General features: G+C 41.5%; 1 protein-coding gene across 1 annotated transcript; it reads right to left on the bottom strand.

Moving 5' to 3' along the window:
* Nucleotides 1–1830: 1830 nt before the first annotated feature.
* Nucleotides 1831–24918, bottom strand: bcap31 (B cell receptor associated protein 31). The gene is made up of 8 exons (XM_029723974.1): nt 24770–24918; nt 20921–21029; nt 19677–19777; nt 19354–19498; nt 15559–15694; nt 9847–9979; nt 9556–9656; nt 1831–4070 (listed from the first exon to the last, which is right to left on the bottom strand). Exons 2-8 carry the CDS (start codon nt 21010–21012, stop codon nt 4029–4031), a joined length of 750 nt encoding a protein of 249 aa, XP_029579834.1. The 5' UTR covers nt 21013–21029; nt 24770–24918; the 3' UTR covers nt 1831–4028.
* Nucleotides 24919–25015: the final 97 nt, after the last annotated feature.

Genomic DNA, 25015 nt, shown 5'->3' with positions numbered 1-25015 from the left:
GATAGTTTATCAGTGAGTGATTTGGCACCAATCTCAGCTCAGGGTCAGATTACTGATTGGCAGGAAAAAAGTTGATGTTTTACTTTTGGTCAAAGTTCAATTACTCTGGTTATTTTAATTGGTTGTCAAACAGTTGTAGAGAACACTTCACTCAGTCCCTAAAGTGTACTAGTAGTTATTGACTATGATTTATATAATCAAACATCTGCATCAGCAACACAAGTCATTGAGCGTCTATATCCATCGCTTATTGGGGTGCCCATCCCAGCCAGAACACATTCTTGATGGACATAGACAGGTTGGTTGTTTATCAACAAAACCGACACGTGCACAACAATTGGACAAAACAGACGTGGTTGGCTTAGACTGTTGACAACATGTCAACTATACTTAGTCTCTATGTTTATTGAAAACAAATACATTTGCACAATGAGCACTTGTCTCAAATACATTGTTACAGTTGCTGGTTAGCTAGCGAGTTTCTGCCATATTAGCATAGACATGACATCAGTCAAAACAAAACATGGTATCAATAACAAGATGAGCTGAAACTAGCCACCTATGATTCCTCAAAAGGCAGGTTCTTGTCATTGTTGCTAGCTATCTGACCGTTCAGTTCAGAATCATAAACGCGCACCTTTCGGCCTCGTCAATGCGCCGTGCATCATTTGTGATGTTGTCAGCCAACCCGTCTATAGTGTTTGAAAGGGAAGGAAACCCTACTGCATGAGCACAACCATTGATAGTGGCTAAATGACTACTTATTACTCATTAAAAAAAAACATTTAAAAAGCCAATGAAACATGCTTAGTGTCATATGACTGGAAAGACAGGGTGCCTGGTCTTCAATCACACTCATGAAGAGAATTATTCAGAAAGCATTTTTATCAAATCATGGTTGGATCATCATCAAGGATGATGCAAATCTGTCTCTGTGAGAGGCTGTTCTAGAACACAAATCTATGTCTCTTTGAGAGGCTGTTCTAGAACACAAATCTGTCTCTGTGAGAGGCTGTTCTAGAACACAAATCCGTCTCTGTGAGAGGCTGTTCTAGAACACAAATCTATGTCTCTGTGAGAGGCTGTTCTAGAACACAAATCTATGTCTCTGTGAGAGGCTGTTCTAGAACACAAATCTATGTCTCTGTGAGAAGCTGTTCTAGAACACAAATCTATGTCTCTGTGAGAGGCTGTTCTAGAACACAAATCTGTCTGTGAGAGGCTGTTTTAGAACACAAATCTGTCTCTGTGAGAGGCTGTTCTAGAACACAAATCTGTCTCTGTGAAAGGCTGTTCTAGAACACAAATCTGTCTCTGTGAGAGGCTGTTCTAGAACACAAATCTGTCTCTGTGAGAGGCTGTTCTAGAACACAAATCTATGTCTCTGTGAGAGGCTGTTCTAGAACACAAATCTCTCTGTCAGAGGCTGTTCTAGAACACAAATCTGTCTCTGTGAGAGGCTGTTCTAGAACACAAATCTGTCTCTGTGAGAGGCTGTTTTAGAACATAAATCTATGTCTCTGTGAGAGGCTGTTTTAGAACACAAACCTGTCTGTGAGAGGCTGTTCTAGAACAATAATATATGTCTCTGTGAGAGGCTGTTCTAGAACAAAAATCTATGTCTCTGTGAGAGGCTGTTCTAGAACAAAAATCTGTCATGAAGAAACCTGATTTGCAAAAGCCTAACCATTTGTGCATCCATATTTAGTCATTTATAACTTAGTAAGAGAGCAATAGATGAACAACTCAATTCAATGATTTACACATACAGCATGTGGGGCACATTGTGGACAAACTTATTGTAAATGACCAAACCTAGTTCTTGCCAGACATTGTTGAGAAATATATTTATTTTGCATTACACATCAACAGCATTGACCATGTTCATACATGTAGTTGACTGCAAACATGGACCCTGTAATCAAAGAAAATACATTTAGTTATAATGAAACAGCAAACTCCTTCCCTCCAAGGTAAGGGGAAAACGTTGATGTGACATAATTAGCTAACATTTCTTGAAAGGACAGATCATACGATGTGTAAATGCAGTTTTTGTGAGAAAGTCAGCATGCAAAAATAGGTCAGTTAAATGACATCTCGTTTAAGGCCACCAAATGAGATTATATAATAGAATTAATAACGTCAAGAGTCAATGACAATATCTGCAAAACCTGTGAGACTCATCTTTTGAGAATGAATTTCAATAGCCCTTGGACTAAGGTATGAATATCACCAGTGTCTGAATATCACAAGTGGCGTGTAAAATCAGATGGCTTACAGGCATCTATCACCTACTGTAAATAGTTCAACAAAACAAACCCCTCGCCCACAAGAAAACAGATGAAAGCAAAAGAATCGTCAAATACATAGAACCTTTACCTCGAGTACTAGGCCTGCTTGGCAACCTTGTAAATGACACAAAAGTGAAGGTAACTAAACTCTGATATTACATATAAACATGGATGAAAAGTGTACTCATGCCTATTCTTAGGCATGTTAATATCACCACAAACTAAGAATTTCTAGACAGACCCCGACAGGTTACCATCTGCCCTAAAGGTCAGCGTTGCCATGACAGTGAATTTCTACAAGTCCCTATTTTTACCTGGTGCAACAATTCATGGTGTAATTCCTCAGATAACCCAAAGCACTCATTTCAGCAGGTTACCAGGCTATATATTCCACTGTCACCTGGTGAAAGGCCAGTTGACTATTTAATAAACTGACAAGTTCCACAATTCTTTAGGTTGCTGCTTAATGAGGGATTTATTTACAGCCCTCACTGTTCAAATTGGATCTACAGGCAGGGAAAGCTTGTTATGCAGTTTAGAAAATTTTCCCTCCAATTAAATTGTCAATGACCATTTCTCAGTGGGTGAAGCACTCCAAATAGACCATTCTGTGATCAGGAAGTGGGTAAACAGGAAAGAAAAGACAGGGTGTGAGATCGCAAAGAAGTTTAATAAACACATTTCCAACATGCTTTCAAATATCAGAATTTAAAGACTACATCGTGTCTAATAACATTTGAAAGACTGAACCGTGTTTTAAATGCCAACTCAACCAATGGGATTAGAGGCAAACTGACTACAAATGGAAGGACACCATGAAGCCCTACATTCCAATATAGCTCGTCTCATATCAGGTTATGCAGGCTTAGTGATTTGAGTGGTACAAGTTCGTCACATGTGCCTGAGACACTTCTCCGATACAGAAGTGTGCAGTCAGACGAGGTAAAAGGAACTTATTAATTTTCAAACAAAGCAAGAGGATAAGGGCTTCAGAGAACACAAGATATGCTAAATCACAGATTTGTTCAGCCAAAAGTATGAAATGGGCCTAATTACTGGAGTGAAAATGAACTGCTTTCCATCAAAGAAGCATATGCAGATTCCCACCCATACAATACAAAGCACAGTGCAATAGGATGCCCTTAATGACAGTAGGGTCTGCCTCATAGGCCTACTGAGTAACAGGCAACACACAGATTATATTTAAAACAAGAATGAAGAATTGACAAATAGGAATTGTGACATTCATGGAATAAGATGTTAAACCACACCTTACAGTAAGTTCAAAGGTGACTCGCAACTACATATTTTCTTTCAGATATCTGAACAAATGTGACATGGACAACTGTTACCTGGTCCCCTCAGAATAGATACATTGGTTGAACAACTAAAGTAGTAAAATCAGACTTCCAACAGGGGACATAGCCTTCTCAAATACAAAGAGGCAGAGGATCATCTGTTCAGATGTGCAATTTGTTCATTTAATTTCAAATGGAATGAAAACGGCTAAGTACAGATATAAAGTACATGGTGGTTTCACAAATGGAGGCAAACCATACAAAAACATTGCTATCCATTGTGCGCCACAACAGAGTAGCGAGGCTTTGAAGGCAGATAAACCAAATCCTCCTCCAGCAGGTCTGCACATTCAGCACCTAGTGACATCCTGTGTAAAGCAGTGGTGGGTGGCTGTTATTGACGGTGGATGGTACGAGCACGTCAACACTCCTCTCCCGATCAGTTGGACTTTTTGTCCTGCGATTGAGCATCACTGCTTGCCTGTAGAAAAGGGATTCAGAAAAATGATTCATAAACTGAACAAAAATAAAAGCAACAATTTCAAAGACTTCGCTGAGTTACAGTTCATAAGGAAATAAATTAGGCCCTAATCTATGGATTTCACAACTGGGAATACAGATATGCATCTGTTGGTCACAGATGCTTTAAAAATAAAATGTAAAAAAAAAAAAAAAAAAAAAGGTATGGACGTGGATCAGAAACCAGTAAGTATCTGGTGTGACCATTTGCCCCAGGCAGCGTGACATCTCCTTCACATAGAGTTTATCAGGCTGTTGATTGTGGCCTGTGGAATGTTGCCCCACTCCTCTTCAATGGCTGTGCGAAGTTGCAAGAACTGGTACACTGTCGTACATGTCGATCCAGAGCATCCCAAACATGCTCAATGGGTGACGTCTGGTGAGTATGCAGGCCATATAAGAAATTACATTCAGCTTCCAGGAATTGTGTACAGATCCTTGCGACATGGGAACGGCCATGCATTATGGTGAAACATGAGGTGATGGCAGTGGATGAAGGGCAAGACAACGGGCCTCAGGATCTCGTCACAGTATTGCTGTGCATTGAAATTGCCACCGATAAAATGCAGTTGTGTGCGTTGTCCATAACTTATGCCTGCCCATACCATAACCCCAACACCACCATGGGGCACTCGGTTCACAACGCTGACATCAGCAAACCGCTTGCCCACACAACACCATGCACACTGCCATCTGACCGGTACAGTTGAAACCAGGGTTTATTAGTGAAGAGCACACTTCTCCAGCGTGCCAGTGGCCAAGAAAGGAGAACATTTGCCCACTGAAGTCGGTTACGACGACAACTGCAGTCAGGTCAAGACGACATGCATGCAGATGAGCTTCCCTGAGACAGTTTCAGCCAATTTGTGCAGAAATTCTTCGGCTGTGCAAACCCACAGTTGCATCAGCTGTCCAGGTGCCTGGTCTTAGACGATCCCACAGGTGAAGAAGGTCCTGGGTTGACGGGGTTACACATGCTCTGCGGTTGTACATACTAGAGGTATATTGTTGAGAAATTAACATTAAATTCTCTGGCAACAGCTGTGGTGGACATTCCTGCAGTCAGCATGCCAATTGCACACTCCCTCAACACTTGACATCTGTGGCATTGCATTGTGTTGTGTGACAAAACTGCACATTTTAGAGTGCCCTTTTATTGTCCCCAGCACAAGGTGCACCTGTGTAATGATCATGCTGTTTAATCAGCATGTGATATGCCACACCTGTATGGTGGATGGATTATCTTGGCAAATGAGAAATTATGACTAACAAGTAAGTAAACAAATTTGTGCACAGAATTGAGAGAAAAGCTTTTTGTGCGTATTAAACATTTTACCAACTGGTACCAACACTTTACATGTCGGGTTTATATTTGTGTTCAGTATAAAAACACAATGACTAACTAAAGCTGTTCATTTATACATAAACTGAAAGCATTAAATAGAATGTAAAAACATAGTACAGTCTAGGGTTGAATTTTCCGAGGAAATTTTCCATGGGAAGTTTAGCCCAGGAATTTTGCTTAAATTCATAATAAAAAAAAAGTAAGTTTACAACAGTGAACCTTTTTTGTGTGGGATACACTTAAGGCAATTGTAGGTGTGCAGTGCACTCTTCCATCACGTGCAGCTGATTCTCAAGATCTTGCACACTAATGCGATGCTATTGAGCCCACACTACTACACCTTCTGAGCTACAGACTACACTACATATGTGAAGAATGCAACAAAGATGCATAATCTGGCCAAGTGCATGAAGTTCCTTCAGCGCTCACATCAAGCAACCTCTGACAAAAGTCCCTCTACTTCTATTCCAGGTGAATGCATTGAATCTGCTCATCAATGACATCATGGCACTGAAAACCATGGATACACTCTACAAGAGAGCCAAGGAAATAGTTAGGTAGGTGAAGGGTCATAGCAGCGATCTACCTCACCAAGCAAAGTGAGAAGAATAAGAGCACCACATTGAAGCTGCCCAGCAACACCCGTTGGGGTGGTGTTGTCGTCATGTTTGACAGTCTCCTGGAGGGGAAGGAGTCTCTCCAAGAAATGGCCATATCACAGTCTGCTGATATGGACAGCCCCATCAAGAGGATCCTCCTGGATGATGTATTTTGGGAGAGAGTGGTAAGAAGCCTGAAACTCCTGAAACCTATAGCAGTAGCCATTGCACGGATTGAGGGAGACAATGCCATCCTGTCTGATGTTCAGACTCTGCTTGCAGATGTAAGAGAAGAAATCCGTACTGCCCTGCCCACTTCACTGTTGCTCCAAGCAGAGGAAACAGCAGTTCTGAAACACATCAAAAAGCATGAAGACTTCTGCCTGAAGCCCATACACGCCGCAGCGTACGTTGGACCCCAAGTATGCTGGCAAGAGCATCCTGTCTGGTGCAGAGATCAGCAAGGCCTATGGTGTCATCACTACCATGTCTCGCCACCTTGGCCTGGATGAGAGCAAGGTTCTTGGCAGTCTGGCGAAGTACACTTCCAAGCAAGGGCTTTGGGATGGAGATGCAATATGGCAGTCGTGCCAACATATCTCATCAGCCACCTGGTGGAAGGGACTGTGGATCTGAGGCTCTTTCCCCTGTTGCCTCCATCATCCTCCAAATCCCACCAACATCAGCCGCCTCAGAGCGCAACTGGTTCTTGTTTGGGAGCACACACACCAAAGCACGCAACAGGCTGACCAATATAAGGGTTGAAAAATTGGTGGCCATCTGTGCAAATGTGAGGCTTTTTGAGCCTGACAACGAGCCATCCTCAACAAGGCTGGAAAGTGACAGTGAAGATGAGGCCTCAGAGTCTGATGTTCAAGAGGTGGACATTGAGGAGGTCCAGGGAGAAGACATGGAAGCCTGAGAGGAAGACAACCAAAGCTTTAGTTTCTAGACTATCACTTTACAGATGTTGAAAACCTTTTTGGGAGATGCAATGGATCATTCAATATTCCCTTTCTTTTGTTGTTCAGTGAAATCGTCCCATGTGAAGAATCAACTCAATTAAAGTTGAATTCGTAACTACATTTTTTTTTGGTAAAAAGGTTTATGTTAACATATATGGTAAATATACCCAATGCAAAAAACATCTACATTTAAATGGTATTAATTTTCAGATATTTCTGTTAATTCCAATATATTCTCGTTAATTCCCACGGAAAGTTTCGAGCTCTAAATATTCCCCAAAATGTGCAACCCTAGTACAGTCCATTTTGTAATTTAAACAAGTCAACCACTTCATTGGCACAGTTTATTATATAATTGAAAATAGGCATTTTCTGATAATCAAATGGCCTTTCAGTAATACAAGGACCTGAAGGTTAACCTACCTAAAAACGTCCACACAAGGATTTACAACGTTACAGATAAGGCAGTAAAAGCTCCAGTTTTTATATAGGTTAACCTTTAGTTCCTTGTCTTACTGAAAGGCCAATCTCAAATTACAGCACGTCTCTCCTCACTGCTTACCCTGAGAGCTGATAGCCGACGTGACCTCTGGTCTAAATAAGTAACATGATTTAGCCTTTGTGTATAGGTTACACGAACATCTGGCCACTGGCCAGTGAATGAAAACGGTCTAAACATAAAAGGGTTTTCTCCTGTTTACATTTGAAAGAAGTGGGCAGGCTAAAGCAGCAGGGTAAAGGCCTTGTGCCAGGAGCCTTGTGCCAGGGAAATAAAGTCCCTGATACCAGAGTAGCCCCATGTGATCAGGTGCAACGAGCTCAGAGGGGATCCAAAACCCACGGATCCAAACATTAAGTAGCCATGTACGCCACACGTGTACCAGACCACCTGCCTGCTGACATCATGTCTGGAGCCTCAAGTGACAGCAAATAAATAAAAAAACTAAAACAAGAGACACGACAATGCAGCGCATGTGGGAGGTCATTCAAGAAGCTGTGGCATATGTCCCCGAGTGGTAGAAATGTAACATGTCTTTTAAGTCTTGAACGCCTGGTAGAATTTTAGGCTTCTTCAACTTGTCAAACGTCTTCATGAGACATGTTCGTTGCAGAAGAGTAAGTGTCTTCCTTTTAATTTTTTTGCAAGATATCCGACTGACTCCCCTGCCAGTAAAAGTGGGAAGTGTTCATTTTATCATAAGACTATTGCTCAAGCATCAGCCATGAGAAAACCCCACACACTGTTTAGAGGTGGGACTGGGATATGTTCAGCATTTATAAGCTATTAGTCACCGCTCAGGTCAATATACCCGTGGGACTTGAATGGCCACAACATGATGTAGGGTTAGTGAAGTGTCTTGGTGCAGCACTCTAGGTTCAAGAGTTCACAACACAAACATCTGTCTCCGTGACCATTGACAGGTCTTTAGTGGTCATGCCTTCCTGTATGGTTGTGATATCATTACTCCTCTAATCAGCAGCTCGTATTACAGACATACTGTATGTGTGTGCAGTAGAGTGCACTAAGAAACACCATTAATCATTACAACATGTACAATGACTGATACTGTGATAGGGTGTGTCCTAAACTAGCTCAGATCAATGCTTCCCAGCACGTATACATGATGACATCCATTGTTACTCAATGAGATCGTTACCTGATTGTAGCAGTTTTGCACAGATCAGTGTCTGTGTCAGAAAATGTGATAAAAAATGTGGCGCAGAACATTTTAAGTTTACCGGACGTTTTAGAAATGTACCGGACCCATATACATTGGATGTGTAACCTGATTAGGACATCCATCCACCCGCTCCGAATAATCCACCCGCTCACCCGCTCCATCCACCCGCTCAGAATAACAGAAATCCCATTTATATTATGGTAAGTCATTAACAGAACATGTAAGTACAGGATGGAACGATGCGCGCTCCTTCTACCTAATTCTGATGCGCACTTTGAAGACGTTAGAATAACTGTCCACATTTACTTTTCCTCAGCAAACAAGACGAGTAACAAACTGCAAAATCACTAGCCTATGTCGATCTACAATACCTCATAGTAGAAAAGATGACCTATTCTATTGGTGAGCTTGTGGAGAAAGAAATAGCCTATTCCAAACAGACTCTGGGACAGTCTTGAAGGCACCACAAAAGGCTGCAGCAGCTCTCGTGCTGCCTGACAGATTTTCCACGCAAAGGCTCTGTATCCATCTTAAATCGTGTGATAATAAAGACACATAACGAATATACCTGTACACGTGGCAATTTAATTCCACTAAATTATGCAAATTTACCTATATACCAATAAGCATGACCAGTCAATGTATTTCCATCAATAAATTGGGTGAAAAGCATTGTTTGATTTTTTTCTTCTCCCAGACAATTGGCCGGCACCAATTTTATTTATCGGCTTTTCAAAAAAATGAATTATTATTATTATTATTATTATTATTATTATTATTATTGCAAAAGCTGGCTATTACCAGCTAACAGAAACCCTGGTGTGGTTGTGTGTGTACACATGTTCCCAGTACGGACCTGCAGCTTGGAATGTTCGTTGAGTAGGCGGTCATACTCCACAGTCAGGTTCTCAGCCTGCTTCTTCATTGCCTTCACGTCACCGTCAGACTTGAGGAGGACTGGGGGCACACAAACAATACAGTCAGGACAAGAGGGCAGACCACTGTACATTTCACTGATGATCAAATTACATTTTTGGGGTTCTCACCCCATTTTCATCCAGCCATCACCATTTGGTAAAGAGAACCTCTACTAGAGGTAAAAAAAAAAAAAAACATACGTTTAAAAAAATAAAATAATTTAAGTCACCTTTCTTTGTTGCTTCCAGCTCATCCTTCAGAGAGCGCACCTCTGCCTTCAGCGTCTTGTTCTCCTCCTGCACGCCAACTCCAGATGGCTTCTTGCCCACTTCTGGGACAGCGATGCCAGCATCCTTTAGTTTCTGACAAGAAAAATTAAGAATTTTCTTTAACCCCTGATTACGGGTTGTGGATAGCTGACTATACAAAACTAAAAAAACGCAACATGCAACAATTTAAAAATATTTTTGCTGAGTTACAGTTCATAAGGAAATTAGTCAATTGAAAAGTATTCATTAGGCCATAAAAGAAGAACAGGGACATTTTCAGCTTCCAGGAATTGTGTACAGATCTTTGCGACATGGGGCCGGTTGTGCATATGCTGAAACATGAGGTGATGAAAGTAGATGAAGGGCACAACAATAAGCCTCAGGATCTCGTCACGGCATCGCTGTGCATTCAAATTGCCATTGATAAAATGCAATTGTTTTCCTTGTCCGTAGCTTATGCCTGCCCATACCATAACCCCACCATGGGGCACTCTGTTCACAATGGTTAACATCAGCAAACCACTCAACCACACGACACCATACACATGGTCTGCAGTTGTGAGGCCGGTTGGATGTACTGCCAAATTCTGTAAAACGACATTGGCTTATGGTAGAGAAATTAACATTCAATTCTCTGGCAAAAGCTCTGATTGCATGCTGACTGCATGAATGTCAAATTGCACGCTCCCTCAAAACATCTGTCATTGTGTGACAAAACTGCACATTTTAGAGGGGTCTTTTATGTTCCCCAGCACAAAACATGCTGTTTAATCAGATTTTTGATATGCCACACCTGTCAGGTGGATGGATTATATTGGCAAAGGAGAAATGCTCATGAATAGAGATGTAAACAAATGAGTAAAGAATGAGAGAAATAAGCTTTTTGTGCGTATGGAACATTTCTGGGATCTTTTATTTCAGCTCATGGGACCAATACTTTACATGTTGTGTTGATATTTTTGTTCAGTGTAAAAAAAAAAAATGTTCTAGGAAAGTATGACATTTAGACTCATTGTGGGTTACATTGAGTCTTATTGATGAATTACAAGAAGCTCTGTGAAACCATTTCATACTGAAAGGAAGGTAAAAAGCATGGGTAATTGAGCCATACAAGAGTCCAACAGCTTAAGTACTCCACCTGTAAGCAGGTCGCCATCTGCTTTTCACTGTGGGTTTTAGGTAAGTCAGTATTCTACATAGTCTATGGCCCTTACCTAAACCTCTACTAGCTCAGACCCATGCTTCCCAGCACGTACAGGTATGACGACTAGGGCCCTGTGACACGATTAACCGAAACACATAACCTGGATTTGAACCTTAACCAGAAACTAAAATTAGACCAAAAATGAAAGGGATTGTCTGAGGATGGTGCTGGACCATCTGAGGGGACAGTTTGATGAAATAGCTTTCAATTAAAATGTTAAAATCCAAGTCATGTGACAAAACAAATGTGTTTGGTCTGCTTTGTTTTTCATTTTTGCCATGGAAAAAATATTGCGATAATTGTTGCCGTCACAGCCCTAATGACCATTAGCCTACATAAAGCTAGTGTGACCTGCTAGTGTGACTGGTTCCATCCAGCCAACAGCCTCAGAACAGGTGTTCATACCAAGCCCACCACCCAGCTGCTGGTCTTGGCCCAGATCCTCTTGGATTGCAGCAATGACTCAAAACCTTCTTCCACAGAATCATCCACCACACCACTCATATCTGAGGTGTATCACAGTCTTAAGCAACAACATACATTTGATTAGGTCAATTTCCTGATATGCTGGCCAAAAACCAGGGAACGGATTGTGATGTTATTTGCTGAAGACATTGGCTCTTCACCAGCTAAAACTGGAGATAGATAACGATACAAACCAGGTTCCCACCCAGCCCTTTAATGCAAGTAAAGTACAAGTCAGATAAAAATAGTCATGTCAGGCATGATGGGAACAAAATACGCTTGACAAGGTGGGATCTTTGTGTCGGTAAAATTATTATGGGAAAAATGGCGGTGGAAATGCTGTTAATGGGCAAAGTCAACTTGAAGTCACACGATGACATGTGTGGTCCTCCCACTAAGACTTGAGAAAGCATGCAATTTAAGGCTACAGATTAAATCAATTATGATTAACTTCAGAGTGGTGAATGTGCAAGTTGAGCTTGACGCACCAATAAATATCGAGGGTCTTATTCTGGTGACATATTATTATTTTATTTTTTTTCATTTTTTTTTTCCTACTGCATCATTGATTGTATGTTGTTTTACTCCATGTGTAACTCTGTGTTTTTGTATGTTGTCGAACTGCTTTGCTTTATCTTGGCCAGGTCGCAATTGTAAATGAGAACTTGTTCTCAACTTGCCTACCTGGTTAAATAAAGGTGAAATAAAAATAAATAAATAAACATGCTTGGCTGCAATTTGACAAATACAAATTGAGCTCATTTGGCCATAATAATCTCATAATGTAGGCTAGCCTACCCGCACTGTAGGCTAGAGCACCAGTGCTTATATCCGAGTGGGTAGTATTTAAAAAAAAATACTTAAATAATTGTGTGAGTTTGCAGTATCTTTTATACCATTTTTTTTTTAAATATTTTTTTTATATATATTTAATATACAAAAATACAAACACGCAAAAAAAGTTGCCATTTAGAAGGATTGCCGCTGCGGCTAACAGGTGTCAAACCTGCAATGGCCAAACCAAAACGTTCAAAGTAATTTACATGACGCATTGGTACAAATCATTAAAAATATATTTCAAGGCCATCTGATACCTCAAACCAAAACACACTGATAAAACGCTATACACACACACACACACACACACACACACACACACACACACACACACACACACCACCAGGAACACAGAATCCATGTCCTAGAGGGACATTAGGACCTGTCACTAATGTCACTAGGACCTGATTAAGGACTGCCATTTGAAGTGTCCCAACTCTAGGTCTAACAGGAGAAAAGCTTTATGTCTAAATAATATCAGACAGATCTGGGCTAGGATTTTCCCCTACGGGGGAGCAGACCTTGTAACTAGGGCAGAGGATTTGTGATGTTCCTTACAGACAGATTCTAAGACCAGACAGAATGTACTAATCTAGGCTGAGAAATGCTGCGTGCTGTAAAATAAATCAAGCCGTTACAGTGTTTCTGTTTGATGACGCAAGTGAAAACAAAACATGTAGCTAGTCTAGTTGTAGCTCAGATTGTACATTCATAGCAAGGAGCCTCATACACAAGCTTGGTTAGATCAACGAGTAGAAACATCTCCATATCCCCCAGTTGGAGTCCACTTTAGTAAGCTACACTACAGAAGATATTCTAGTTTAGAAACTGGGTGGTACGAGCCCTGAATGCTGATTGGCTGAAAGCTGTGGTATATCAGACCGTATACCACAGGTATGGCAAAAAAAAAAAAAAAAAAATTCTAATTACATTGGTAGCCAGTTTATTTACGCAACAAGGCACCTCAGGTGTTTCTGGTACGTCGCCAATATACCACGGCTAAGGGCTGTATCCAGGCACTCTGCGTTGCACATAAGAACAGCCCTTAGCCGTGGTATATTGTCCATATACCACACCACCTCGGGCCTTATTGCTTAAATAGATCAATAGCTGGGTTAGTCAGTCTGGCTCAGATAGGTAGTGCAGGGAATCAATAGCAATATGGACAGCCATTACTCAGTGATTGGGTAGAGGGAGCCCAGAGGTTTAAAGGACATACAGTGCATTTCAGGGTTAGCAATGGCTGGGCCTTCTGAGGACGAGCTAGTCACAATACATTTAAAGCCTCTGGCCTCAGTGAGGGATAAAATAGATTAATAAATAACTTGAAAATTGTGTTCAACTTTATCTTATGTAAGCTACACTGCAATTTAGTTTTCTTTACTGTAAACAGGGATCATCAGCTACATTCAGCCGCGGGCCAATTATTATTGAGAGGATGGTCAGGGGGACAGAAAATAATTATTAGTAATTTGTAGACTACAAATAGACCACAAGAAACCTGTCTAACCATGAATGATCGGTTATGAAAAGCCAACTGACATTTACTCCCGAGGTGCTGACCTGTTGCACCCTCTATAACCACCGATTATTATTTGACCCTGCTGGTCATCTATGAACGTTTGAACATCTTGGCCATGTATGCTTATAATAACCACCCGGCACAGCCAGAAGAGGACTGGCCACCCCTCAGAGCCTGGTTCCTCTCTAGGTTTCTAATCTCCACCCGGCACAGCCAGAAGAGGACTGGCCACCCCTCAGAGCCTGGTTCCTCTAGGTTTCTTCCTAGGGAGTTTTTCCACCGTGCGTCTACATCTGCATTGCTTGCCGTTTTAGGCTGGGTTTCCGTATAGCACCTTGACATCAGCTGATGTAAAAAAGGGCTTTATAAATACATTTGATTGATAATATTTGACTAAAACAATCATTTCAAACCTTGCTTACATTTGTATACAATCATGTCTGTATTATGCGTAGGAATATTTGGGAAGAGACTTCCAGAATTAATTTCACTTGGAGCCAATTTGCTGGCAGGCCAAATTTGTGTAAATAAAACCTCTCCATCTATCTAAACATAAGTATTTCCATCCCCACATTGCTGCAGTGCTGTATTTTATCTGGCTTATGATTCCACTCTTCAGAGCATTACACCCATTTGCTGGTCATAAATAATGATGGCATATTCAGGCCCTTGGCTTGTGGAGCATCCACATGCATGGTGACCTTCTGCAGACCCGAGATCCATATTTTGAATGATTACATTGTCCCCTCCGTAGTTGAGGTGCATTACAAGCTTCAGCCACAGTGCTTATTTACCAAATGAACCCAGTTTGTTGCTTAAATCTAAACTCAAACACTCAGCCCATAGAAGGACGAGAATATATGTTTGCTCACTCTAATTCAATACTCTTTGGTAGGAAAATATTCCAAGTGTTTATAAATGCATTGGAGTAAATTAAGCCTTTTCCAAACACTAGTAGTTTGTTAATATTATACGGGCTGGGCCTAATCCCTATAATAAAGTGAGCTGCGAAGAGAAACCTCAGAAAAGTAGCAGTTCTGATCTAGCAGAACATCCGAGCACAAAAACTTCAGCAGAGGAGTACACACTAGTCCTATATTGTGACATTCAAGTAACCTAATTCCACTAGCATACTGTTTCTCATCTCAAACACTTAATATGGCAATAACAAGGGACTTATCATAGCAATTGGGATAATGGTTGGTAAAAAACTAAATAATTATGATGTAAAATACAAACCTGTCAAGCTAGTTAGTTTTTTGCTAATCTCTTAGACTGATTCAAATAAACACTGATTGTGTATCAGGTGACGATGAAGCTGTTTAAATTGTTAACTGCTTGAAGTACAGTGTTGCCCCCCTGTGGCTGTCAAAGGAACAGCAGCAGAACGCTGGTTAAATGAAACTTGCACATATTGTTCTGCTTGCAACACCTAGCTCTGAGGAATGTTGGAAACTCAAACAGTAAACCACTGCCACAAGACTTTAGTAAGCGTAGGATGACATCCTGTTCCACATAAATCACGTGCAGGCATTTACCTCATATCTAAGGATGTCCTTACAGAGAAAGCCAAAACTCCTGTAAAGGTCACGATTGACATCAGAAGCACAACAGTGTCCTGTACAGCACCCAACCCCAGCTCACCGCCTGCAGCTCCTCATTCTCCTCCATGTACTTCCTGGCAGCATCACTAGCCCCCTCGGCTTGCTTCTTGAAGGCCTCGTTGGAAGCCATCAAAGTGGCCTGCTGAGAGAGCAGGGTTGCCAGTCGCCTCAGCAACCTGGACATGCATGGGAAGGGGTTAAAGGGTCACTGACTAATTTCAAACTTTTAAGAGTGTTTCAAAACAGTTTAGATGTACAATACAGTATACTTGGTCCATTTACATGGAAATAGATTGTGACATCAGCATACAAATACACAACACATTACATGCAGTATAGAAATCTGGGGAGTTAGCAAACAAGTCACGTTTAAAATGTGAACATATTCAAAAATGCATTAGAAATTGCAATCACCTTTACAAGACAACCATGGCTTAGGCCCAAGATTTGCACATTTCATGTAGTTTCAGTAGTATCCAAGGAATCATGATGAGGTAAATGGCAGCATTTAATGGTATCGGATGATAAGACATTTATGTGAGTGATGGGCCCCAGTCTTATTGAAAAGGTCATACAGTACCCAAGATAAAATTACAGCACATTACTTTGTGAAAGCGCATCACACTTCTAGGAACAGTTGACCAGAAAAATGTCTGTCTAGTCAATTAACCAATGGCAATGTGGTAAACATATTTACCTCAATTTCATACTTGAAACAAATCCGAAATATAAACCCTGTCAATCTGAACTAGTCATGAATTTCAAATAAATCAAATTGTGACATATTTAAGACCTTACGTAATGCATCATTGTGCATACCATGTTATTCCTATAACCAGCCTGATCTCAACGACTAGACGTAACACAGTAATCCTGGACAGTGAAATGAGTATGCTAGGTTATGGTTGGTATGGTTACATAAGAATGATGGTTACTTAAGGCAAAAACAAAAGTAGGGTGGTTGGTCGGGGTGGATGGGTGGTCGTGTAACAAGCAAAGGTTGCAAATTTGAATCTCATCACGGACAACTTTAACTAATTACCACTTTTTAGCTACTTTGCAACTACATAGTCCATTTCATTAACCCTAACCCTCAGCCAGCGTTTGCCTGCCAGCCGGCCGGCCGGCGTTTGCCGGCCGGCCTTTGCCGGCCAGCCAGCCAGCGTTTGCCAGCCAGCGTTTGCCAGCCAGCCAGCCAGCGTTTGCCAGCCAGCGTTTGCCAGCCAGCCAGCGTTTGCCAGCCAGCGTTTGCCAGCCAGCCAGCCAGCGTTTGCCAGCCAGCCAGCGTTTGCCAGCCAGCCAGCGTTTGCCAGCCAGCCAGCGTTTGCCAGCCAGCGTTTGCCAGCCAGCCAGCCAGCGTTTGCCAGCCAGCGTTTGCCAGCCAGCCAGCGTTTGCCAGCCAGCGTTTGCCAGCCAGCCAGCCAGCGTTTGCCAGCCAGCGTTTGCCAGCCAGCCAGCCAGCGTTTGCCAGCCAGCGTTTGCCAGCCAGCCAGCGTTTGCCAGCCAGCGTTTGCCAGCCAGCCAGCCAGCGTTTGCCAGCCAGCCAGCGTTTGCCAGCCAGCCAGCGTTTGCCAGCCAGCCAGCGTTTGCCAGCCTTTGCCAGGATGGAACGATGCGCACTCATTCTACCTAATTCTGATGCGCACTTTGAAGACGTTAGAATAACTGTCCACATTTACTTTTCCTCAGCAAACAAGACGAGTAACAAACTGCAAAATCACTAGCCTATGTCGATCTACAATACCTCATAGTAGAAAAGATGACCTATTCTATTGGTCAGCTTGTGGAGAAAGAAATAGCCTATTCCAAACAGACTCTGGGACAGTTGTAGGAAGATAGATCCCAGATTCATACAACCAGTAGGACTAGGATAAAAACAGATTTTTGTTGAAAAGCAAAATGAGCATGATGCAACAGATCAGAACATTTCGCTTCAAAATGTTGATCAACTATTATTATTTCTCAACATTATAAGCGCACCAATGTGCACAACACAGTAGGCTACACGCGATTGTTCTTTCCATAAAGCAATTAGCGGAAAAACAGTTTTCAAAAGCGCACCGCACATTCGAGCGGTTTCATGTGACAGAAGAAAATATCCCGTTAGGAATTTAGAAAGAGGGGAGAGCTAATATGCAACAACTAGTATGGGTCGCTAATATGACTAGGATTGTGCCTCTGGCTACTGGACAATGAAAGAAAGTTGATATAAAATAATTGCCTCCACAGATACGGTGTGATTTTGGCTACTTTGAAACAGGGTAAAACACGCCTCATAACATGTACATTTTCCCCCGGCTAAAAGTCAGCTTTATCGTCTAACGGAAACCCTGGCCAGAAGTCAACTCATTCACAGATCTTTCTGTGTACAGTTGCCATTTTCACTCCCCCCCCCCCCCCCCCCCATGCTGCTCTTCCTTCAGAAAAGCATGCTTCATAATTTCTCATTCACTTTCGCTTGTAAAACTGTATGAGCTGGATTTGCCCATCTTTGCAAATAGTCATGTTCGTTTTCGTTCGTTAGCATTCAGCTAACAGTGTTTATGTGATTTTGCTATTAGTTTATCCAAATTTTGTTAGCATTCTGGTAAGAGGCCCAATTGGATTTTTTTGCATTTTTAACGCCCCATTGTGTGCTATGCCGGTAATACCGTAAATCCCAGGATGAGAGAAGGATGGTATTAAAATCTGGATACCGCCCAAGTCTAGCGTGGATTATGCATGGGAATACGTGAGCAAATTTCCTAAATTAAAATCACTTGACGTCAATTTCCTAGTGTTAACAGTCTTATGTCCAACAATGCCAACCATGCTGCAAATAATCTAACATGATGCAAATAACATGCTGTAAACAACATGCTGTAAACAATCTAACATGTGTTGTCTATACGAAAGGAGAAGACGTTTCAGACATGTTTAAATAGTGTATATTTGATGTCCCTATGAACTGTTATGTAACACCATAAATGAGTTACTTTGATGCCATTTAAGTGGCCAGACCCTGTGTGAGTTAACACTAGGCAGCTAGTAATGTGAATCCTGAGCTATAGGTCTACAGTCAAGCATGGCATTCAGAGGCTAAATTTAAATCTCATCACCAGTTGCTTGATCACATGTCATTTGGTTTCTCAGACACAGCTGCCCAAAAGATTACAAGTCCAAACACCCAAACCTGGAAGCAGTGGTAGAGCAAAGTAGTAGCACAAATAGCTGTAGTAGCCACTCAAAGGTCTATTAATAGCATGCCATTCAGAGGAATATGACAGGGTCCGTGTATGGAGAAGATATGCAGACTGGACACAACCAGGCATTAAAAGAGTGCTGTATATACACTACGTCAGACAATGCTCATCCAATCATGTTAACCAGACTTTACACTTCGGATGAGACTTGTGAATGGAAACCGTCAGGCTAGCTAGCTCCACCTCCCACCAGACATTCCTTCAATAGCTACTGTACAATCTCAGTAGATTAGTCAAGTATACACACACCACCTACTCATCACTAGCATAAGGGCAAACATATCATTTGGGCTGATGACAGAACGTATGCTTTCATCTTCATGTCTTTTGTCCTTCTATCAAGTGATTCCAGCTATTCTATAAAGAACATGAATGGCAGTTATTTAAACTGTAAAGGTCATTATTTCATAATTCAATCAGAAGGTACAGATGCCTACAGTGATTGTGTACTAAGAAACCAGGAGTGCTAGTGAAAAGTCAGAGTAGCTAAACATCAACCTCCCTACGTCAGAAACCATTCTAGAACAAGAACAAACTGGAGCCAGTTGGTGTGCTCCAGGCGGGGGAGGAGGTGGTCAGGCCTGGATACTCACACACACAGGAGCAGGGCGAAGCCAGCAATGTACTCATTCCTCTGGGCCCTGAACAGCTTCATGTGAATGTGATCTACAGCCACTGGGTTGTTGGTCAGGTCCACCTTCTCAGTCACACTGTACTTTCGCACCTCCCTGAACGCATCTACATAGAAACAGAGACAAGAACATGGGGAAACTATGGAAGACTAAAGTGGTGTGGGTTTTTCTCAGCCACTACACAATTTGCGATCGTGAGCACAATTAACAATAAATGATCAAAACCTGTGAACTAAGGTTGATGTGATATGTTTGGGTGTAGACCGTAGATAACACACACTTACCAATTAGTAAGAAAACTAGAATGGCAATGGCTACAATGAAGGAGGTGTTTCCATAATATGCGATAGTTTGAACCAGACGAGATTTGAAGATCTTACTCCATCTGCAAAAATACATTCATTAAGGTCAAATTAGGCAGTTTTTTAAAATCCTAATATCAAACCATTTGTGGGTAACAATTAAGTATCTTCCTGTGATCGTATTAAATTAAAATGTTTAATTAAAAATCTCTTCTTAGTAAAGAGAAATTTCTCAAGCAACAATTTTGCTATGACTGTGTCTGGGAATGGTCTTAGTGGCGAGGGGAAAACATAAAACTACATTTACATTTAAGTCATTTAGCAGACGCTCTTATCCAGAGCGACTTACAAATTGGTGCATTCACCTTAAGATATCGAGTGGAACAACCACTTTACAATAGTGCTTCTAAATCTTTTAGGGGGGGGGGGGGGGGGGGGGGGGGGTTAGAAGGATTACTTTATCCTATCCTAGGTATTCCTTAAAGAGGTGGGGTTTCAGGTGTCTCCGGAAGGTGGTGATTGACTCCGCTGTCCTGGCGTCGTGAGGGAGCTTGTTCCACCATCAGAGCTAGTCATTACTGGTAGGGGTTTGGAACTTCTTATTGATATGCTAACTAATTTACCAGCTGGTCCTGTCACCAGGCAGGCCGAAACTACATCACACCAAAACAATTAAGTATTTCAGGCGGTTTTTTTTCTTCAAACAGCTCTTACACTAAAAGGGCATTAACATAGTTTTCCCAATTTCACAGTATTATTCCAACCTCAGTGTGGAAATATACACAGGCAAGTCACATTTTTGACAGCACTGGGCCTTTAACATTTGAAAGTGAACACAAGACTTGAAACAACTCATCTTATACCGAGCCTGGGCAACCTCCGTATTTCTTAAAAATATTATTTAACAGGTTATTGAACGACAAGAAATAATCACTCCATTCAAAATTATTGTTGTGTAACCCAACCAAGTATCAAGGGAGGTAAGTCACATTTTGACTAAAGGCTATTGGGTAATATGTGTTTAATGTTTGCAATTCCCACTTCGCAAGAAGACCTGCCAAGATCGCAACTAATTAAGTGGTTATGTGATCAAATCTTTTTAAGCAATCGAGGAAATACATGGAGTTTTTTAATGGCAAATTAGATACCGCACTAGTGGAATTAGACTGTGTGCATTGAGACAGTTTGTTTTGACCAGTTGACTGCAGTTCAACTGGGTGGCTCACCTCTTGGGGGAGATGAAGGGCACACACAGAAGCAACACAAAGAAGACCTCCGCATAAAGGAATGTGGCCACGGCCGTCCACTGTAGACTCATGTTGATCAGATAAGATTCTGTGAGAGAAAAAATGTGTTCATTAAGCAAATAAAACATAAGAAAGTAACGCCCTTGTTGAAATCAACAACACTACCGTTATCCAACAATTCAAGGTTATTAGTGTGCTGGCTGAAAACGTAACAAAATTTTAAGATCTCCCATTACCATAAACATACTTTTGGACAGTTGAACACGACAGTCTAAATCAGGTCATTCTATCCTTGAATTAATGCTGGCACAAAAAGTTCACATAATTTCAAGGTGAATGGAACAGAGACAGCAAGAGAGATCGGCCTACTGCTAGGAAAGCTGAGTGGCCTGCTGTCCATCCCTGCCCTATGCCTTGCCAAAACAGACTTATATTCAGTCTGAAAGAAGCCGCCCTAAAGACGCAAGAGTCTCAACAAGACAATGTTGAATAAAATTATATTTTCACTTTTCTAGTTCAACATGCTGTTGGTCCTTTTGGCGGTAGGAAGTGAAGATGACTTTCCAGTGGATATTTTTTGTTCACCCGAGGGTAGATTCTGTCACTTGTATTTTTAATATCCTGATACTCTGCACAATATGTACTCAGCCGAATGTACCTGAACTTTGTCGACCAAAGCACATTCCCACACAAATCAGCTGGAAGTGATTGTGAAATTTGCCAGCTGATCGCGTGGGACAACTTTCGATCTGTGGTTTGGTTAAGCTAGGCCAGCCATGGTTTACATATTGTGCAAGGTGTTTGTCGCGTGCGAATTACATCAGTATTGTAAATACAAACCAAAATACAGACCAGCGTGCTGAAATTCGGGTTAATAACAGTTCCCTGTGGATAGTTTGTCTCAGATTACCTCTGACAGACAAAATCAGCAGACAACAGGTAAAGTTAGTTAAAATTACATTTATTTCAACATTCTGACATGTAATAGGGCTGTTCGGGAATGCTGAGCCTACATGTTAAAGAGGAGAAAGTAAGTCTCCTCTCAGATTCTAAAAAAAGGCTACCCCATCTATGTCTTGCTGTTCATGGACAACTTCATTTTTATTTAACTTTATTTAATTAATCAGTTAACCTCTTTGGGCTGGGGGGGCAGTATTTTCACGTTCGGATGAAAAGCGTTCCCAGAGTAAACTGCCTGCTACTCAGGCCCAGAGGCTAAGATATGCATATTATTAGTAGATTTGGATAGAAAACACTGAAGTTCCTAAAACTGTTTGAATGATGTCTGTGAGTATAACAGAATTCATATGGCAGGCGAAAACCTCAGAAAAATCCAACCAGGAAGTGGGAAATCTGAGGTTTGTAGTTTTTCAAGTGATTGCCTATCCAATATACATTGTAAATTTGGTCAGATTGCACTTCCTAAGGCTTCCAATAGATGTCAAGTCTTTAGAAGTTGTTTCAGGCTTCTATTGTGAAAGAGGAGCGAATAAGAGCACTCTAAGCAGATGGCCCAGGTAAAAGCCTTTAGTTTAGTCACGCGCGCAGCCGTGAACACGAGCTCCGTTCCCTTTCATTTCTAAAGACAAAGGAATTGTCCGGTTGGAATATTATTGAAGATTTATGATAAAAACATCCTAAAGATTGATTCTATACATCGTTTGACATGTTTCTAAAAACTGTAATGGAACTTTTTGGACTTTTCGCCTGGACTTAGTGCCCGCGCATTTGGAATAGTGAACTAAACGCGCAAACAAAAAGGAGGTATTTGGGACATAAAGATTAACTTTATTGAACAAAACGAACATTTATTGTGGGACTGGGATTACTGGGAGTGCATTCCGATGAAGGTCAAAGGTAAGTGAATATTTATAACACTATTTCTGACTTTTGTTGACTCCACAACATGGCGGGTATCCGTATGGCTTGTTTTGGTGGCTGAGCGCTGTACTCAGATTATCGCATGGTGTGCTTTCACCGTAAAGCTTTTTTGAAATCTGACACAGCGGTTGCATTAAGGAGAAGTTTATCTTTAATTCTATGCATAACACTTGTATCTTTTATCAAAGTTTATGTTGAGTATTTCTGTAAATTAATGCGGCTCTCTGCAATATCACAGATTGTTTTGTAGGCAAAACATTACTGAACATAACGCGCCAATGTAAATAGATTTTTGGATATAAATATGAACTTTATCGAACAAAACATACATGTATTGTGTAACATGAAGTCCTATGAATGCCATCTGATGATCAAAGGTTAGTGATTAATTTTATCTCAATTTCTGGTTTTTGTGACTCTCTTTGGCTGGAAAATGGCTGTATGGTTTTTTGTGACTAGGCGCTGACCTAACATAATTGTATGGTATGCTTTTGCCGTAAAGCCTTTTTGAAATCAGAAATCAAAATGGTGTATAATACTTGTATGTTTGAGGAATTTTTACTATGAGATTTGTTGTTTTGAATTTGGCGCCCTGCAATTTCACTGGCTGTTGTCTCGGTGGGATACCAGAGAAGTTTTAAGAACACATTCTTATTTACAATGACGGCTTACCCCGGTCAAATCCTAACCCGGACGACGCTGGGCCAATATGTTATGAACAGTGTGGGATAAGTTCTGTAGACTTTACTCTTTGCCAAAGTCCCAAAAAAAGTGTTTAAGGAGTGGAAGGGCGAATTTAGTTCATGCACAGAGTAGACCCCTAACGGAAATATGCAAATACACGCGAGAACGCGCCAATATGATCTCGTTAGATTCCCCTTCTTTGCTTGTTCCCACTGGAAACGACAGGCTGTGGTCTATCTTCGGTTAGTTATAAACATAATTGACTACACTTGTATTACTTGCAATATGCAGATGTAACAGTGTAGGTTCCGTCCCTCTCTTCGCCCCAACCCGGGCTCGAACCAGGGACCCTTGCACACATCAACAACTGACACCCACCGAAGCAACGTTACCCATCGCGCCACAAGAGCCACGGCCCTTGCAACGCAAGGGGAAACCCTACTTCAAGTCTCAGAGCGAGTGACGTCACCGATTGAAACGCTATTAGCGCGCACCACCGCTAACTAACTAGCCATTTCACATCGGTTACACAGAAATCGATCCGCTATTTTCTGGTTGCTAAACATGTGTCGTTCGTCTAATTTCAGTTTGTGACAAAACAAGCAACCGTGTAGAGAATCGTCGCCCAGAAAGTTAAATATCGTAACTTTAGGCACCCTGTCAAGCTGGCTTAGAAACGTGTTCTGTGTCGTTCTGCCCTCGAGCAAGGCAGTTAACTCACTGTTCCCCGGGCGCCGAAGACGTGGGTGTTGATTAAGGCAGCCCTCGCACCTCTAATTCAGGAGGGGTTTGGTTAAATGCGGAAGACACATTTCAGTTGAAGGCATTGAGTTGTACAACTGACTAGCTACCCCCCTTTCATCAATGATGGCTAACTAATTATACAAATTTGTAATAGCTGCTACCTAACATGAAGATAGCTACAGGGCTCTACAGTGCAACCATTTTACTCACATATGGGCCTAAATATGTGCTTCTAAATGTGACGCACACGTGCTTCTTGCAAAAAAAGGTCGCTAACAAGCCAACTGTTAAAAATATCCGGCTGGATATTACGTATAAATTACTAGTAGCTGGATGGCTAGCTGGAAGTTTGGACAAAGACCAGACATTGCAAACACGAAATAATGACGTAGATAGCTAAATATGCTAGTTAACTAGCATGCTAGCTGGATAACGCGCAATTGTTGTGACAAAGTTACCTGGTAATTTTCAGCACAGGCCTAATAAAACTCACTTTATGCAACGGTTAGCAGTACTCACCTACAACACTTCAATTATTGGGTGCACGGAGACTGGTCTTCCTATAGGGATCTCGACCGCCGAGGTATATCAAAACACAAACGACGCGTAGCTCGCTTGAGCGCTAATTAGCAAAAATGCATTCTTGAAGACTTCCTAGCTAGTTACTTCCTACTTCCGGTGCCAGCTCATCTCATCATGAGACGGGGGTAAAGGTTAAATTTCCCCATACTGCAGTGTAGTTGAGTCAGAGATACATTCCAGATA

The sequence above is a fragment of the Salmo trutta genome, chromosome 30 (genome assembly GCF_901001165.1).
Source record: "Salmo trutta chromosome 30, fSalTru1.1, whole genome shotgun sequence".
NCBI lineage: Eukaryota > Metazoa > Chordata > Actinopteri > Salmoniformes > Salmonidae > Salmo > Salmo trutta.
This window is presented reverse-complemented; position numbering and strand designations above follow the sequence as displayed.

Coding starts and splice junctions, on each gene's coding strand:
- bcap31 (XM_029723974.1), bottom strand. CDS start 21,012: ATGAGTCTACAGTGGACGGCCGTGGCCACATTCCTTTATGCGGAGGTC. Junction 9,657..9,846: donor GCTGGAAGCAACAAAGAAAG/GTGACTTAAATT, acceptor GTGTGCCCCCAG/TCCTCCTCAAGTCTGACGGT. Junction 4,071..9,555: donor ACGAACATTCCAAGCTGCAG/GTCCGTACTGGG, acceptor CCTTTTCTACAG/GCAAGCAGTGATGCTCAATC.